The 18,293-nt window shown below is 37.2% G+C and overlaps 1 protein-coding gene across 5 annotated transcripts in view; it reads left to right on the forward strand.

Moving 5' to 3' along the window:
• The window catches only part of ATXN10 (ataxin 10), a 184,905-nt gene extending 169,739 nt beyond the window's left edge, over window positions 1-15,166 (forward strand). For 2 of the 5 annotated variants that reach the window (XM_050965846.1, XM_050965855.1), the window contains one exon: window positions 14,679-15,166. Coding sequence is in view for 4 of the 5 variants with exons in the window: in XM_050965855.1 (XP_050821812.1) it covers window positions 14,679-14,717 (39 nt within the window). In the remaining variant the exon portion in view is untranslated. Of the gene's footprint in view, window positions 1-9,665; window positions 10,401-14,678 lie in introns of those variants that run through there. The other 3 variants (XM_050965827.1, XM_050965837.1, XM_050965865.1) reach the window with 2 other exon arrangements.
• Window positions 15,167-18,293: the final 3,127 nt, after the last annotated feature.

The following is an 18,293-nucleotide window of genomic DNA, read 5'->3' on the forward strand; positions in this document are numbered from 1 at the left end:
GTCTGTCCCTGGTACACTGTTGATGTAGGAGTTGGTGGAGCCGCTGTTATCTCTGGCTAATCCTGGGCCTTCAACTTCTTTGGCATCAGGAACAGAATGTTGCCAACACCAGTATCAATATCAGTTAAGGGACAGTCTAAGATTGCCTTGTCTGTGTCATCTTGTGCTTGGGTGCTTACTTCATTGGGGCTGAAACATTCTTCAAAGTCAGCACTGACCGCACCATCAACTTTTCCTCTGGTACCAGGTCCTTCGTTGGCATGGGTATTGAAGCCAGACTATGCTCCTGCTTTGGTACCAGACTTAGCAGCTAGACCTTCTGTGAACTGAGGCATGGTACCAACTGCAGTGCCACCACTTGTTCTAACCTTACCTTGTTCTTAGCTGACCTTACCTTACCTTTTCCACTGGAAATTGGCCAGTAGCCTGGCCTAGTTGGGTGCCTCCTCTGCTGACTGCTTATTCAGAGAGCACCTTTGGATATGGATCAGACTTATCTCTATCCATACCAAAGCAAGAAAATCCAGTAAATCAACCAGACAACCTCAAAAGGGAGACCTTCGACCATGATGGGTATTGGTCACGTAGTAAGGAAAGGCTAGTGTGGACTGAAACATTTTGGCCTCTGATGCCCTACTGGCTTATGAAGAACTCTTAAGAGGCTCCTAGATCCTCGGATCTTGATCTCTACCCAGTTCCAGGAGAAGGTCCTGGAGCTGTCCACATCAGAGCCTCGTCTACTGGAAGATCAATCAGAAGGTCTCCCTACTTAACAACCAGCCCAACAAGATTACTGGGTAAACAAGATCTATCTCAGGAGGCTACTTTGGCTCCAGGCAATTCATTCTCACCCTCCCCTGAGGATTTGGGAGCCCCAGTCTCATCCTTACCACTCCTGGAGGATTTTAAATCATATCAGGAATTGCTTAGAAGAATGGTACAAAAGACTGCAAGAAATGCCATCAGTTTTTGGCCTCTGGCTGGCCTCATCCCTGGCTCATTGACTGATGCTTTTCTGTTGAAACAGGGACCAGCCTACTGTATGCATTTGCTCTGATTCCATTGATCTTGAAAGTCATCCTCAAATAGAAGTAGGATCGCACCAAGATTATTCTAATCACCCCAACATGATCAAGACAATGCTTATATACAGATCTTTGCAGCCTCTCAGTGGAACTTCCATAACCTATGTTTCCTCTTCCAGACCTGGTCTTGGATCATCATGAGTAGGTCCTACATCCAGATCCCAACAGCCTGCAACTGATGGCTTGACTTCTCAATATCTAGATCAGGAAGAGATGAGCTGCCTGCAGCAGTCCAAGAGATTTTACTTAACAGTAAGAAACAATTAAATCCACTTATTTAGTGAAGACTTTGGTCATCTGCTCAAGTGATTCAGCCTATGAGGGCGAGTATCCAGTACATTATGGGATACTTACTGCATTTGAAGTCTTCTGGTCTTTTTCTTAAGCCCCCTGAAGGCTCACCTGGCAGCCATTTCTGCCATTCACTCACCTGGTAAGGGGAGAACAGTATTTTATAACCCTATATAAAATATTAGGGTTTTCAAGGGAATTACTCGTTTGTGTCCACCCGTAAAAGCATCAGATCCTCTATGGGACCTTAGCACAGTGTAAGCCATTCTCATGGGACCTCTGTTTGAAACTATGACTACTTGCTCCTGGACACATTTGTCCTAGAAGATGGCCTTCCTTATTGCCATCACATCTGCAAGGAAAGTAGGTGAGCTGTAAGCATTAACAGCAGGCCTTCCACACTCTTGGATAATTTTTAAGGACAAGGTCTCTTTGAGACCTCACCCAAAGTTTTTAATTAAATTAGTGTTGGCCTTCCACCCTAAACAGATGATATACTATCTGTGTTCTTTCCGAAACCTGATGATGATCCGGAAGGAGAGTGTTTACATACTTTGGATGTAAGAAGGGCATTGGCCTTTTATGTAGACAGAGTTAGATTGTTTAGACAGTCTTGTTGACTTTTTGTTCATTATGCCGCTAGGGTGAAGGTCCAAGCGATCTTGGCCCAGATAACCTCTAGATGGATCACGTTCTTTATTACCGTTGCTTACGATATGACCAAAACATCTTTCCACTCTGCCCACTCGACAAGAGCTCAAGCATCGTCCATAGCTTTTCTGAATGATGTACCTATCCTGGACATTTGCAGGGCTGTGACCTTGTACTCCATACATATATACATTATTCATCATTATGCCATCGCAACAGCTTCAAGGGAGACTGCGAACTTTGGCCAGGTCATACTTCAGCCACTGTTTAAAAAGACTCCAAGTGCCGTCGCTTATGATACTATATGTGAATTGTCTGAGTAGAATACAAATCTGTATCTGCTTGAAGAAACAACGGTTACTTACCTATATTGTTACGGTTCTTCAAGTTGTGGATGAAGCCGGGTATTCCATGACCCACGCTCTGTCCCCTCTGCGTCAGACTTAGGCTACTCTCCAGTGTGAAGGAGTAGGGAGGGCAGTGCTGCCCTTATAGCCTTGGGAGGGGCCATGAGGAGCCACAGGGCACGTGTGCCACACTGATGGATACCGCTGTGGAAAACTTTTCTGGCTGCAGCACACAGGGTGCGCACACACCTGAGTGGAATACATGTTTGCATCCTCATCTTGAAGAACAAGAGTTACAATCCAGGTAAAAAACCATTCTTTCCAAGTTGAGATTGTATTGCCACTGGCTCCCATCTGTTAAATGCAAAAGATAATAACTTAATTTCCTAAGCCAATATCACTTCTGTGATATCTAAAAAAACAGTAGCCCAAACTCTTCAGGGCTAATATATAACTCTAGTATGATGCAATATTTAAATTGCTAATATGCCAAGACTGTTACATGCTGAGCGGTTTTAAATTGTATGAGCTTTAATTCCTAAAAATATCCGATGTTGAGGATGTAATGTCAGTAATGTGTAGGATCAGAAACATTTGTAACAACACGAGAGCGTTAAAAAAAAATGGACAGTGTTATACACACTAAACATTGCTAAAATACACAAAATAATGGCAAACCAAAGTAAAAATGCTGTATAAACCAAAAAAAAAGACATTTTATTGAATTGTTACTATCTTTACACGATAGTTGGGGCTGTGTGAAACTGTTGTAATCTACTCATAGGAAGAATTAAATAACTTGTAGTTCTTTGTAAAAGAATTGGCTTACAGTGAAGGACTAAAAGTCTGAGTGTCTGCTACATGTGATCAATCACAGCTTGTTGATCCAAACTGTGACTAATTGTGCCAGTAGCTGACTAGAAAACCTCTATAGTGGCAAAAAGAATTATCTTTCAAGTGACTGTGATAGAAAATGCCTGACAGGACTGAAAGACTTATGGGGAAAAGTGTTTTTCTTTTTTTTTGTTTTGTAGTCCAATCGTTCTGTGAACGGAAGCGAGTCTTTTAATGTGACATTTCATATTTTATTCTTGGCCATAGAACACCTAGAGACTTGGATTATGAGCTGCAACTTAGCAGACACAGTTTAGCAAGTACTGTATTTATTTAAATTTTTCTAGTTTCTAGCCATATAGCCCTGTTTCAAACAGGTTCTTTAAGAAGTTGAATTGCTCACATTTTTTGTTCTTTATATTTTGATTTTCTTGGTGGTGCTTTTTATGTTTTAAGTCAGTGGCTCTCGACCTTTCCGGACTACTGTATCCCTTCGAGGAGTCTGATTTGTCTTGCATACCCCCAAGTTTCACCTCATATAAAAACTACTTGCTTACGAAATCAGACATAAAAATACAAAAGTGTCACAGGACTCTATTACTGAACAGTTGCTTCCTTTCTCATTTTTACCATATAATTATATTCAAATTGATTTATTTTATAAACATTGTACTTACATTTCAGTTTGTAGAATATAAAGCAGTATAAAACAAGTCGTTGTAAGAAACGTTCAAGTTTTTATTGACTTTGCCAGTGCTTTTTATGTAGCCTTTTGTAAAAGTAGACCACTCTAAATGAATTGATGTACAACCTATAAAGACCTCTGCATCCCCCAGGAGTACATGTACCGCTGCTTGAGAACCACTGTTTTAAGTCATGAAGGGAATATAAAGCATTTTTTATTATAAATCTTCAAATGTTTTATGTAGTTTCCTAATAAGGCATTTCTGTGTCTGTTCCTATTGTGCAGTTCATACTACTTAAATTATATAGCTGCTTCCAATTTCAGTGATATAATGGAACTAATATACAAAAGATGACATCTTCTTTTGCTCATTAGGCAAAAGGATATGTAAAAAGTAGAACTCCATCAATAACTATTATATATAGAAAAACATATTCAGTACAGTTTGGGGTTAAATTTATCATTTATTTATTGTATCCACACTTTATTTGGAAAATATGGTGCAAAGAATATTCCTGCTATGAAAGTGGTGACTGAATTATTACACTGCATTGAGAGAGTAATCAAGGACTTCTTTCTTGTAGAAAGTGCAGGAACTCTGCCCCATTACTGCTGCAAAGCGTAAAGCCTAGAGGTAAACTCCTGACCACGCTGAAGTCAATGGGAATCTTGTTAGATTTTCATCCTAAGTGTACAAAGGTAGAACTCTCCCTTGCACCTCTCTACCCCCCCCCCCCACCTCCCATCCCTGAATACCTAGAGAGTCTGGTACTATGCAGATCTTTTTGCTGAGGACAGTTTTCTATAGCATGCTAGGAATTTGTCAAGGAAGAAAACTTTATACACATCTACCCCGATATATCGCTGTACTCAGGAGCCAGAAAATCTTACCGAGTTATGTCAAACTTGCTTTGATGCACCGGAGTGTGCAGCCCCCTCCCCCACCCTGGGAGCGCTGCTTTACCACATTATATCCGAATTCGTGTTATATTGGGTCGTGTTATATCGGGGTAGAGGTGTATACTCAATATGTCATTTTAATGCCATCCATACTTTGACTCTGAAGGTTCCTTATTCCTTAAAAAAAAAAAAAAATTAAGAAACTGCCATACAATATATTTTAACCTAAGTGACTTAAACTCTGGGGAAAAAAACATTATAGTTTGAAAAGTATGAAAAGGACTTAAGAGAATTTATATAAATATTTAATTACTCCTTATTTATTATCTTATTATTCAGTTCTGTACATTAGCTAATGACAATATTAACCTGTAAAAATTCAATATGTACATTTTGGAAGCCACCTCAACTCTGACCCACAAGATCCACTTACATACTTTCAATAAAGTATTATCATAAATTATTTACCTATTCAGAGAGACACAAGTGATGTATATAATAATAATTCCTAGTTACTATATAACACTCTTTGTCCATATTGCTCAAAGTGCTTTACAAAACAGTTCATAAGTACACCTCTACCTCCATATAACGCTGTCCTTGGGAGCTAAAAAATCTTACCACGTTATAGGTGAAACCATGTTATATCGAACTTGCTTTGATCCAGCGGAGTGCGCAGCCCCCCCTTCACCACTCCCCGGAGCACTGCTTTACTGCGTTATATCCAAATTCATGTTATATCGGGTGGTGTTATATCGAGGTATCGATATATGTCTTGTGGGTAGGAGTGGACTTGCCCCTAAGTTGTTAGAGAGCGAGAGGTAAACTGCTCTCTTCAATAATGCTGCTGATCTTTCACACCAAACACATTGAAATAATTCATTAGCAAGGTGGTGATTGCTTTCATAATGCATTTGTTTCCATGCCACACTACTACTTCTAGCAAAAATTTAACCATACACCCTAGCAGAAGTTTAGTGGGTACAATAAAAACACAGGGTGAAATTTTGTTTCCCCCCCCCCCGAGTCAATGTCAACAATCCCCTTGAATTCAGTAGGGTCAAGATTTCACCCACATCATTTATAATATTAATTCAAGATAGCACAAATCTCATGGCACAGTGCAAGCTCATCTTTTTTCCCAGGTAATTGGAATTGTGGGTTGGCAAATTATTCAAGAGTGATTTGCAGTGGGTTATCTTAAGCAGCTACTTGAACTGCTGTATTTAGGATGACTGTTTTGGTTATGTTCAGGAAGCCTAGAGCATTTCTATAAATCAAACTAAATATTGGGGTCTGTGCATTAAATAGCTTCAGTTCAGAGAAGTTAGATAAATATGTGCAAACTAGATATATCTTGAGTATACCTTGTATATTTTCATTTGTTGAGAAGTGAAATTCTCATAAAAGGAACAAGGATTTACTCTTTCCATTTCTCCCTTCTTTATATAGAATCTCCAGTGTGATAAAGATACTGCAATCTTCAGTTCCTTGCCTAACATTCATTAATTTGACACTTCAAAATGTACTGTTGAAAAGTCTAGACAACCCTACCAAATCAGATCTACCATGCTTGCTGCATTTTTTCTTTTATGTCGTTTCACAACAAACAGGCTCATGCTCTTATTTGTAGTAACTATGGAAACCTCAGAAGCTCTCTTTCTAAAGCTGAGTATACAATAAAGTGCTTAAAGTGTTGGAAGGATTAGAGACTTTAGAATATGTTTAATTTTCTCTCTATCTATCTGTCTTTGGAGAGGAACAAGAGGGTAATGTGCATATTAGCTAGGGACTCACTTTAATCTCTGCTGACACTTAAGTCTGTCTAGGTTTGCACACAGCCATCCAGGGGTCTCCCTCTCAGCATGCTAACAAGGAGAGTTATACATATTCATGGCTCTGAATCGTACAATGGAAAACCTGTGTAAGGAAAGGAGAAAGTTAGGAACAAGTGAAAATATTATTGAAACCATTTTGCAGCTTTAAGTATAGTGGCCACTAATGGCAAATCATGTGATGATGATAATGGGTTTCATCAGATAATTTTTATTGAGGGTATACTAGAAATTACATTGTCACAAATTAATTTGACATAGGGACAATAGGAATCGATCACTTGCTCTAGAGTTAGCACACATTTTCAGGAAGTATGATAAGGAATTAATCTTATTACCATCTTCATGTCCTGTAATGGCAATGCAAAGAGTAATACAAATTTTAATTGTTTAAAAATACAATAAATCTCATATTTTAAAACAAACTATGGTTTGGCTCAGAAACATTACTACTTAAAAAAAATTCACCACCTTTCTCAACGGATCTGCTCCCTATGGATGATATATTCAGAGTCATATCTCAGAGGGAACTCAGTGGGTGAAATTCTGCTGCTATGGCATAGGCAGAGATGATGTGAGTGATGTCTTGCTTCACACAGTCCACTGGGGGAACATCATTTTACCTTCTGGTTCTCTTTCTGGCCTCCGTTAAATGCCTTGAAATAGGGCTAGGGAAGTACTGCTGGACTGCGATCTTGATTCTCCTCCTCATCCACAGCATTCCTTAGTTTGCATGCTTTCCCACTCGATTTTGTCCACTATTGTCATTAGTGCTGATGACTGAGATTCTACTTTGTTTGGTTTAGTTTCCTTGGTATTTGGTCAACTTATTTTATGTACTCATCTAACTGCAAAATTTGGTAATCCGCGGTGAGAGATGACCAGTTAATATATCTTTATATAACCATCATTGTTTGTACATTCATTTAACTGCTATAAAGACATGCTCACAAGAGAGAAACAGTGGATATTCTTCATTATTGAATTCCCATTTCAAGACCTTTGCTCTCCTTTATGGTTCTTCACCTACCTGCTCCCATGCTTCACCCAGGTCTTGATTTCCCAATCCCTTTCTGGCCCATACAAATCTATCCACTGGGCAGAAATTCAAAAATGAAAGAGGAAGGTGGTGGTAAAAATCTTCTTCTGACTCTTTTAGGGAAAAGCCCTAAAAACTGCCATTTGTTGAACTTTTTAGTCTCTGTTCTCACAGTGCATTAATGTAATAATAATAATACACTGTTGAAAGGTAAAGGACAGTTTTATTGATGCAACGCTAATTAAAATACAGGTATCAATCATTGCTGCTATCCAAAAGATGTATAATTCTATGCACTTGCTGGAGATTTCTCCTAGTCCAATTTTAGGGATGCTATACACAGTCAATCATATGTGACAAATGTACTATCACCTGATAAGTGTGTTTGTCTAGAATCCTTTGATTTATATGACATCAGTCTAGCTGCCTCTTTAGTCAGCCCTATCTAGCTGGGTACCATGTAAGGAGAAGAGCTAATGGTATTATTATTGTAAATCATGTTTATTATGGTAGTGCCTAAAGACCAACCAATAATGGGCCCCATTGTGCTGGGCACCCCCTCATGAGTCCAGAGCCATCACTTGTTATCAGAAACCCTCTGATATCATGAATTACTCATAACCCCTTAGTTTAGATCTGAAACACAGTGCCTGTCCAGAAGAGCTTGCTATCTATATAGTAAATGAAACAATGAATTCACATTACGGTGGCTCTTTTGGGTAATGTTGATAGCTAATTTGGCTCCTGAACCACTGGGGTCTGAGTATCTCCTTTTTAGGTTCTACCACAACAGAAATAATTAATAATAATTAATTGGACTTCCTTTTATCTTATGTTATGTTTTTGGCTGTTCCTCTTCTACTGCCATAGGCAGATGCCCATAGAAACATATTATATCTCTGTACTTAGACCCTGTCCAGCCCAAAAGACATCAAGGAGATGAGTAAATTATGTGCATCCTTCTATGATGTGTGAATGTACGTGTTGCAAATAATTGGTGCCCTACAGGCACATCCTTCTACATATGAAGCTTATATGAAATTATTCAGAATTGTCTGTCTCCCATGTGGGTGTTCCTGGAAAAAAATACCATAACATAGTTTTTCAACAACAGAATTGGGACTAACAGTTGACATTCATTTTTATGAAATATTTTAGTTCTCTTGGAAGATGCCAGATTAATATTGCTGGAAATTTAATTCCTCTGACATGTACCTCAATCCTAGCCAGAAGGGACTCACTTTAGAGTCAAATGAGTTGTTGCTTGTGTCCATACAAACATTAACATCTCTGCAGGAACTACCTACTAGTGGTCCTCTGGGTGTCACTGGGTTTTATGCTAGAGACCCAAGCACTAGGAACTGAACTTGTATAACTTTATCTAAATATTATGTTTCTTAAAAAAAAGTCTCCTGTGTTACTAACACCACCATTTATCATTTACATGAACAATTTTAATACAAGAGCAATTAACTCTCTATTTATGTTTGTTTCCTTTTTTGCAAGTTTTCTCAATGTGTAAATGAAAATAGCCAGTCAGCTTCACTGTGTCTTGTTTGTAGCTAATTTCATGTTCAGGTTCTTGAGTGCACAATGCTGCAAAAATTGCAGTAAGATTTTTTTTTTAGCTTTGTGTTAGAAATGTTCCTATGAGTTTCAATTAGATTTGGCTTTTTTAAAATTGTTTTTACAGAATTTGTGTGTCAAGGGAAGAAGGGGTGATCTGAAAGTGTCCCTTTTTTTTATTTTAGTAGGTGAATTGCCTTTTTTTTAATTCAAGATAAAACTTGGTTAACTTGACTAAAGTCAGTAGGACCTCATATGAGCTATGTTACTCATGTACAAGTGTTCGCAGGATCATACTGTTAAAGTATCTTTCTCTACTAAACTGCATTTTAAAAATCTTGGGGGGAGGGGAGGAGGAGGGTTCATTCCAGAATTAAAATGAGCATTCTGTTTTGTTTGTAAAATGAGAAATTCCTTAATTCTCTCCTATAGTTGTGAATCAGTGGGCCGTGTATGCCATCCGAAATCTCACTGAGCAAAACGAAAGAAACCAAGAGGTTATTGCACAGATGGAGCAGCAGGGACTGGCAGACAATTCCATCCTCAAGAACATGGGTTTGGAGATTGAGAAACGAGATGAGAACCTAATATTGAAATCTGTTCGAAAGACTCCGACTTCATGAGCAGTCCCATGTAAACTTTTTGAAGATTGTCACCAAGTAAAAAGAAGGATATTTCCCAAATAATACAGTATGAAGGCCCTGTTCGGATTTCCATTTCTATTTTTAAATTTTTTTTTTGCAGTTTGAGTTCCAAACTACTGGAAGTGTTATGACCTTTTCCAGAGAAATTGTCAAACAGTGATCATTCACCACTGTGACACATGAACACCACAAATGCAAAAACCTTTTCAAACTGGAGATTGGCAGTAATTTCATTAATTCTTTGTTTTGCTAGTGAAAAAGTGTCATGAAGCCAGGAAACTGATTAATAGTTACTTATCTCATTTGTTATACCTGAAGATAATGATGGTTAAAAAAATCACTGAGAGATACCACTTCTGTGATGTGTTAAAAGCAGCAGCGCTGAATCAGTTCTAACTAGCTAATTAGTAAATGTTGGTACTTCAAAAAATAAATCAGAATGTTTAAATATTGTATTTATATAATACAGTGACAGAGATTGGATGTATATAAATACTTCCTGAATTAAACACATACAATGCTGCCTTCTGTGTATTTAAATTATTCGTAAGTTCTCTTTTCTACCTTGTTATTTTCAGCCTTTATGCTGAGTGTGTTAAAAACAAAGTTGAAGCTGTTGTGGCAACAGATGCTGCATTCCTCTGCTCTGGGACATGTCTATATTTTGGAGACTTGGATGTTTGTTTGAATTTTATTTGTTCCTTTGGTTGATAACTCAGCCCACTCTCCTTTTATTTTGCACTTCTCATGGGTTTTCTGAACTCTGGCAGACGGCTGAAGAGGTAGTTTCTCACTGTGATTAATTCTAGCAGTTTCTTTTCACCCCTCTGCCTTTCCAAAACATTGACAAAACTCATTTCCAGTTAATTAATTCAAGAGAGGCAGAAGAATGGAAGGCCCTGCCTCTTCATTTTAGATACCCTCCTATATTGTTGTTGGACCCAGCCACCATGGAATGTGGCATGAATGAGATGGGTGGAAGAAAAAGTGCATGATTAACTCTTCTTGTTCTGAACTGTTGCTTTAGAAATTAAGGAACATGGCTCTTGATGCGTTAAGCAGAACAAAAGTTATTATCTAATGGTAATTTTGTTAAGTCTGTATATACTACTGCTATGAATGAATTCTGTTCTGTCCCACAAAAGGATCTTATTAAATTAAATTGCTCATGTTCAACTATCACTTCACTCATCACTTTATTTGGAATAATAAACTTTTGTCAATATAAATGTATTAGAGTTTAAACAACCATATTCAAAGGGAAAATGAATGTCGTTTTTTAAACGCTAAGACATTTATATTTATGCTTATCTGCATCTTAAATTATTGGGGGAAGCGGAAATCCTTCCATTTAAACACATGATCTAGGTATTTATAGTGTTCACCTGACGTATCCATAGATTTGATGAGATTATTGTCCAGCAGTAGTGCACTCATTTTAGGCAATGTTTGGCTTTAGGCTAGGGGCTATGGAGCTGCAGCACCTTTTAATTCTTTAGCCATTCTGTGTAGTCAAATGTCGAAAAACACAAAGATAATCATATGCACAAAGGTAGGACTATCACTTCTCCTTTTTAATGTAAACATTAAAGGGAGAAAAGGTTCTCTTTGATTTCAAAAGGCCAAATGTGTTGCCTAAAGAAAAACAACAAAATAATAAATACCTTATTTGGGATTTTTAAATAATGTAGCAGAAAAGTGTCTGACAGCACACTGGAAGAATTTTTTTGAATTGTTTTATCTGTTGCATTCCAGTTTATAAAAGCTACGTAGGATATAGGATTCAGTACCACCTCTAGTTAAATGGCACAGAGAGTACTTTTTGTGTTCTTTGTGGCGTCTACTGTCAGTTTCCAGTTCCTTGATAACTCCCATAAAATTTACATGTCATGTTTAGGCTACAGCTTAGCTAGTAGTTAAATCATTATTTAAGATCAGCTATATTTATCATCATTCATAGCACTGAAGTGTGACAACTCAGTTCTGTCATGCAGTTAAAAGAAAAAACTTTCAATTTTTAGGTTCTCAAAATAAATGTAATAAATGTAGTGTTTTTCTGTAAAAGTAAATGGATTTAATCTTTAGTTTTTTATCTTAAAAACTTTAATGAAGGATTTGTTAAAGGTACTAGCACTTAAAAAATAAAATGGAAGTGTTTAAACTTACAATTCTAAAATCTCAAATGATTGCCAGATTTATTTTAGAGACGCATTTACAGAATTTACATTAGATAATATAATGCAGTGATGAAAATGTAAGATGAACAAAAATGCATCCCTGACAGAAAATGAACTCTTTGCAAACAAAAATTCAAAGGATTTCTTTCTATTCTGGGTTATAAAGAGTTAAAATCTTGTCCACAAAGCAAATCCAGATAAATCTTTGGTTGTGGAATAATCAGTGGGAGTTCCCTTTTCCTTTTAACCAGTTTGGAATAGACCCTTTTCTTAACTCAATGGTTGTATGCCCACCAATGGAATATACACAAACCCATAAGTATAAGGCAAATAATAACAAACACAAATAAATAAAAGGGTTTTTTGTGGTATTACATAATGGAGTAATAGTTGTGTTTTCTAAATGAGAAATGTAAGGCTTTCATAGTATAAAACATGCTGATTACTGTATTGTGAGTGGCTGGCTTTTGATTTCCCTGGATGGATTAATTCTCAGAACACAACAGCTTCCTTGTCCTCCTCCAATGGAGTTCCAGCCTCCAAGAGATTTGTTTTATATGCTAGAGGATTAATACAGCACACGAATCAGTTATTTAAAAAAAGCAAGCCTTATTGAGTTTGTAGAGAGGCAAAGCAGTCAAATAAAGTCTTGTGACCATCTTATTGCTTTCAAGAACTTTCAAACAAAAGTGATCAGTTGTTTTGTCTATTTATTAAAAGTAAAGTGGGATTTTCATAGTAATGAGTGGATGGATTTTAACGGAGTTTTGCAAGTTGAGAGAAGTAGATTTGAATGTTTCCCAATTTTATTTCTTGATTGTATCCTGGATCATCTAATAATGTTGAGTTATATAGAACACATCAATATGTACATCATGAATTTCAAAAAAAAAAAATTCAGACATTTAATGTAATGGCCACAACATTTATTCAATCGTTTGTCATTTTCTTTCTTGATATATTTTTTTGACCTTCCAAACAAATTAATCTCACTGATCTAATAAAGCAATTAAAACTGAATTTAGGTTCAATTTTGACAAAAACTGTTTTAAACACTTGAAGCCCCTCTTCTGTATGGTTTTGTTCTATGGTGACGTAGTTTGATATCCTCTTACAATATATTGTGTCATAGTTTGACATCTCAAAATACATGAATAAATATTAAACTTGTCATCATATAAGGCTGCAGGGAAGGACCAAAAAGTGTATATTTTCCCTGTTTTTAACTGTAAATGGTATTCTGAATATACAAATGACTTTTTTCAAAGTTTCAGTAATTATTCATTATAGAGTACACCTCATGTTTGTATTAGAAAGCTCCAGTTATTTAAATAACTGTTGTACATTTGAGAGATGCAAAATTTTGAACTCTGAGAGTATCTCATGGGGTACAGGTGTCCATGCTATCTGAAGCAAAAACCCTAATTTGCAGAGTCCCCACGCTGCTGTCCAAGGTTCTGATAATGTCCGCTGCTTTTAAGAATAAGAAATTTTGTAATTCTTTATAAGACTTAAAATGTAGCGAGTTCATATTTTTATTGGGGCTTTCCCAGTATTCCTCAGCAGTTGTTTCACTGTATAACATGATTACAGTTCAGTAAGAATACAAATACAAATAGTATATTTTAATGCAGACACAAAAGTAGAATCATTCTTAGTTAATCACATATGAAAGATCTGTAGGCCATTGTGACCAGCTCCCTTATACTTAATTACAAGAGAGTCGTCATAGCAGGATCTGGTAGGGATGTCTATTTCTAAGGTTACCTAACACTTCCCATTATCAGACCCTGTTTCCCATTGTTTATAACTTTGCCAAAACTTCAACCATTCAGGCTAAAATTTTCCATGCCAGGTGTCTGCCTCATGCTGATTTTGTTGTTGTTGTTGTGTCTTCTAAAATGGGTCAGCCATTTCCAAGAACAATTAGGGAAAACATTTTGCCCATGCTAAAAATATTCATGCAGTGGTGTTTTTGTTTGGTTGGCTTTTTGTGTGTAGTTTGTTTGTTCATTTTGAAAGGCCGAGTTATTTAACCCTTTGGAAAATCTCAGTTCACATATGCTGGTTAGAGTTCAGCAGCTAAATTTTCTAAAGAGTCCATCTGCACTGGACGTGCTCCCACTCAGGGCTGCAGGGGCTAAGCAGGACACTTGCTCCGATTACTGCTATACTGGCCTCTGCAGGTTGGTAGGACACGGGCCATGGGAACTAACAGCAGGGCGGCTGTCCATCCTGTGTTTTCAGTGCCCCCTCTGCTGGTATTCCTATAGTGTGGAGACAGTCATTTGACTCTCATGCAGAGAGGACGAAACTGGACTTTGGGCTGGGGAGGCAGCAAAGGAATAAGATTGGGAGGAGGCTGGGCTAGGATGCTCAGGCTGGGAGCCAGTCTGTCAAAGCACCTGCCCTTGTTTCGTATTCCTCCTTAAACCCAATTTGTTGCAAGATTCTATCAGTCTTTCTTCTGAGCCTTTCTTCGCTGTCCCTTCCCAAAGTATTGTGTAGTGTCTTGTGTATCTTAAGCTGTAAACTCGTTAGGGCAGGGAACGTTTCTTAGCCTCTTTGTAAATGGAACTGTGTTAAGTGATTTTTAATTATTCCTTTCATATTTCTCTTTACAGGCACCTGGAGAAACTACTATCCAAAGGCTTCCTGTCTGAATGATGTCTACTACATAGACTAAAACAATTGCATTGTCACAGAGTGTGTTTCTTCTAAAACATTATTTTGAACATAATTGACTTTTTGTGATTCTCTTTCCTTGATTTTGATATGGCAGTTAACACTTCCCCATCTGGTACTATAGTTTTTTTTCAATAGTCTGTAATCTAGTTGCCTAGTTTAAAAGGCATATATAACTTGAAAAAGATACTTATTTTCTTTAGGTCAATTGTAGAGTTATGTAATTTCATATTTGACCAAACTTATGTTTTCGTGACAGTTGGAGTCAAGAGACAGTTAAAATTACTTCACATTTATGTGTCTTTCATCCAGATAAATCCTGAAGCACTCTAAAAACTTTACTGATACGCATATATATGTTACAGATGCAGCATGGCAGCTCTATAGTTAAAGCTATGCTATATACTTAAATAAAGAATTAAACCTCTCTGTTGGTATGAAGATATGATATCCTTCTAAAATTTACTGCAGTTAATCTTTAAGCAGGGAATGAATTTTCTGAGAATTTACAAGTAAATGTGAAGTTACAGTTGCTGTAAAATTGGTTCTTTAAAAAACTTCTTGTTCAATCACATTTTTTTTCTTGACTTTCACTAGCAAATAAATTCTTGACTTCTAATGTTCGAAAATTGACATCAGGGCTATAGCAAAATCTAAGCCATAGGCCTGGAGCCTGCATTTAAAACCATGCAAGCTGACTCCTGTATCCAGGCTGAGCCTCACTGAAGATCAGAGGGCTCCCGTCAGACCCCTGTGCAGGATCAAGGCCTTAATGTGTTACTTTTTGATTTATTAGCTATTACAAACAATTCTGCTACAATATTTACTGACTACTATTTCCAGTTAATATTATTTTCATTGAATGTATCATTAAATGGATACTCGAAAGGCTAAGATTTATTTTAATTGTTTCTTGCCCTCATCATTGTGAAGAAAACCTTGAGAGTATGGTGCATAATCAAGTGCTGTCTTTGTTTGTGCAGAGAGCCTGAAACAATAGCTCTGAGTAATATGAATTGCCCCACCCTCAATGGTGGTGTCAACTATGATACCTAAAGATGGCAAACTATATATCAGTATTGCTAATTAGCCGATAATTTTAGCAGAAATATCCTGCTAATGATACATAAATATAACACATAAAGATATCTTGATTATTTACTCTTACTACAGGAAATTAAAAAGATTTTGATGTATAAATAATGTAGTTTGTCCTCCCCTATTTACAGCCCTTACTCTTTTGAGTACAGGGAATTTCCAAGTAAATCTGCTAGTTATTTGGCGTTGTAAGCATATTGCAGTAATTCCTTTTTTCTTTAAACCCTGCCAATAAAAAAAATTGACATTTGAGAGCTGAAAATAACTTACTTAAAATATACTACATGGGATTTTTTATTCTATTTAACAGTTTTAATAGTCATTTCTGTGTATGCTTTGATATTTATTGTATAATAATCAGATTTTACATGAAATCAATTTAACACCAAGCATCACAGCGTACATTGTAGTTTGTGTCCTTTACCTCTGACAGAATGGGAGGTACAGCTGACTTACGTAGAAATTGGAGAACAGACAGAGAGAGCTTCTTTTATACAAGAATTACATTATGACTGAAGCACTTACATGATGATTGCGTTACTGACTGAACTATAAGGGCTACAGGGTCCTGCCTCCAGTAATTTGTTATGGCCTTTCCATAAACTTTTGCTAATTTAATTAGGAACCAAGGTTCTCTTTGGGGTGGTGCCAAGTAAGGGTAATAGATGGGATGAGGAAAATCAGTTTTCAACATTATCTATGGAATGGCTACAGCTCTTTCATGATATATATCATTATAGTATTGTCAGATCAGAGCTAAGTCAGTGCATTGCATTGCTATTTTCAGTTCTTTGATGTATGTAGTGAATCAGGTGGTGGGTTGGACCAAAACATCATGAACCAGTGGCTTAGGGCACTGAACCCAAAGTCAGAAAACATAGGGTCTATTTCTGGTTGTGCCACTGAATTGCTGTGTGACCCTGGGAAAGTCATTTCTCCTCTCTGTACCTCAGTTTCCCTATCTGTTAAATAGGGGTGATACCTCCTCCTGTATACCCCAGATCAAAAACTTAGTAAAAGAATAAAAAAAGTGCCACCATTGCTAAACAACAAAGTAAAACGTGGTTAGAGGCCATTAAAATTGGAAGTCAAATTCTACTGAGGAAAATAGAAAGCAGTGTAAACTTCGATGAGTCAAGTGTAAAACTATATTTAGGCAGGCCAAAAAAGAATTTGAAGAGCCACTAGCCAGAGACTCAAAAACTAACAGCAAAAAAACATTTTAAGGTACAACAGAAGCCAGAAGCCTGCCAAACAATCAATGAGGCCCCGGACGATCAAAGTGCTAAAGGAGCACTCAAAGAAGACAAGGCCATTGCAGAGAGGCTTAATGAATTATTTGCATTGGTGTTCACTGCAGAGAATGTGAGGAAGATTCCCACACCTGAGGCATTCTTTTTAGTTGACAAAAGAGAACTGTCCCAGATTGAGGGGTCAGTGGAGGAGGTTTTGGAGCATACTGATCAATTAAACAGTACTGAGTCACTAGGACCAGACAGTATTCATCCAAAAGTGCAGAAGAGATTTAAGTATGAAATTGCAGAATTGTTAACTGTGGTATATAAATAATTTAAATCAACTTCTCTACCAGATGACTGGAGGCTAGCTAATGTGATCTTTTAAAAAGGCTCTAGAGACAATCTTGGCTATTACAAGCCAGTAAACTTAACTTCAGTACCAGGCGATTGGTTGAAACTATAGTAAAGAACAGAATTATCTCTCACAAACATGAACATGATGTGTTGGGAAAGAATTTTACATGGCTCTTTTAAAGAGAAATCATGCCTCACCAATTTATTAGAATTCTTTGAGGGGGTCAACAGATATGTGAACAAGGATGATCTAGTGGATATAGCATACTTGGACTTTCAGAAAGCCTTTGACAAGGCCCCTCACCAAAAGCTGTGAAAGTAAGCAGTCATGAGGGAAGGTCCTCTTATGGGTCAGTACCTGGTTAAAAGGCAGAAAACAGAAGTTAGGAATAACTGGTCAGTTTTCAGAATGGAGAGGGGTAAACAGTGGTGTCCCCCAGGGATTTGTATTGGGACTAGTGCTGTCCGACATATTCATAAATGATCTGGAAAAAAGGGTGAACAGTGAACTGATGAAGTTTGCAGATGATACAAAGCTACTTAATATAGTTAATATAGTTAAGTTCAAAGCCGACTGTGAAGAATTACAAAGGGATCTCACAAAACCGAGTGACTGGGCAACAAAATGGCAGATAAAATGTTGATAAATGCGAAGTAGTGCACATTGGAAAACATAATCCCAACTAGATATACAAAATGATGGGATCTAAATTAGTTGTTGCCACTCAAGAAAGTGATCTTGGAGTCATTGTGGATAGTTTTCTGAAAACATCTGTTGAATGTGCAGTGGCAGTCAAAAAAGCTAAGAGAATGTTAGGAGCCATTAGGAAAGGTATAGATAATAAGATAGAAAATACCATGATC

This window comes from Gopherus flavomarginatus, chromosome 1 (genome assembly GCF_025201925.1).
Source record: "Gopherus flavomarginatus isolate rGopFla2 chromosome 1, rGopFla2.mat.asm, whole genome shotgun sequence".
NCBI classification, from domain to species: domain Eukaryota; kingdom Metazoa; phylum Chordata; order Testudines; family Testudinidae; genus Gopherus; species Gopherus flavomarginatus.